At 37.8% G+C, this 1,237-nt stretch overlaps 1 protein-coding gene across 1 annotated transcript in view; it reads left to right on the top strand.

The window, feature by feature from the left end:
* The window catches only part of LOC111728459 (oxysterol-binding protein-related protein 9-like), a 147,823-nt gene extending 147,133 nt beyond the window's left edge, over positions 1-690 (top strand). The window contains exon 5 of the mRNA XM_023519157.1: positions 547-690. Coding sequence (XP_023374925.1) covers positions 547-654 — 108 coding nt within the window. The 3' untranslated portion in view covers positions 655-690. The remainder of the gene's footprint in view (positions 1-546) is intronic.
* The last annotated feature ends 547 nt before the right edge of the window (positions 691-1,237 follow it).

Raw genomic sequence — 1,237 nt, 5'->3', positions numbered from 1 at the left:
ACCGCTCACAGCAACCTCTTGGGCTTAGGCTATTCTCTTGCCTCAGCCTCCCGAGTAGCTGGGACTTCAGGTGCCTGCCACAACGCCTGGCTATTTTTTTTTTTTGAAGTTTGGCCAGGGTCGGGTTCAAACCCTCCACACTCAGTGTGGTGCCCTACTCACTGAGCCACAGGTGCTGCCCAAAAGTAATTTTTTTTGGCCATTGCTGGGTTTGAACTGCCATCTCCGGCTTACGGAGCTGGCACCCTACCCTTTTGAGCCACAGGCGCCGCCCCCCCAAAAGTAATTTTAAAGAGAAAAATAAATCCTAGTTTGAACGGCAGCATGTGTGATAGGAATGGGGTGCTTGAAGTTGAGGGACATCGATGTACTACTATTCTTTTTGAATTTAGATAATGTAAATAAACCGATTTGTGTAAAGGTACTATTTCTGTTTAAAAAATTAAAATATTTTCATGAATGAAGGATGAAGTATTTTGCATACTATGAAATATTAAACATTGTTTGGGTTCTGCTAAATTTATTGCAAACTTTCTTTTTCTCTAGGGTTTGGATTCAGGATTTGTTCCTAGTGTTCAGGACTTTGACAAGAAGCTTACAGAGGCTGATGCTTACCTGCAAATCTTGATAGAACAATTAAAGGTACGGCATTAGTTTATATATTGAATCCATATAGTGTAGTGAGTATCACTGAGCTTGATTTTTGAGTAAAAACAGTTACTTGATGTTAATTTATGGTCCTCATGTGCTTCTTTAGCAATTCTTAAAATGACTTCTTCAAAGATCTTTATCTCTAATCTACTTACATTGGTAAATTATATATGTATATAATGTACTTTTTTGGTCTTAAGGAAAAGGTAAATATGTAGATCATATTTAGAAGAAAATAAGGGAAGATTAAATTCATATTCTATTTAAGATTTCCATGACACTGGTAAGTTTTAGTAACTTGATGTTTCTTTCTTCCTTTCTTCCTTTCTTTCCTTCTTTCCCCTCCTTCCCTCTCCCTTTCTTTCTAACAGTAGCTTTATTTCTAATGCCTTGTTTTCAGTTTCTGGGTGTGTGTGGGAGAGGGTGGGGGGGGTGATTTCTCTGCCTCCTCCATCATTATTCCTTCAGCTCCTACTTTAGAATTAATTAAAAGCTGAGGGCCTGGGCAAAGGACTGTTGATAAACTTGGAAGACAAATCAGAGGAAATGTCTTTGAGTTTAGATTTGATATTTTAAGTTCTTAAAA

This window comes from Otolemur garnettii, unplaced genomic scaffold (assembly GCF_000181295.1).
Source record: "Otolemur garnettii isolate 467f Iridium unplaced genomic scaffold, OtoGar3 scaffold00159, whole genome shotgun sequence".
In the NCBI taxonomy this organism is placed as follows: Eukaryota; Metazoa; Chordata; class Mammalia; order Primates; family Galagidae; genus Otolemur; species Otolemur garnettii.
Note: the sequence above shows the minus strand (reverse complement) of the source record. Positions and strands in the feature narration are given on the sequence as shown.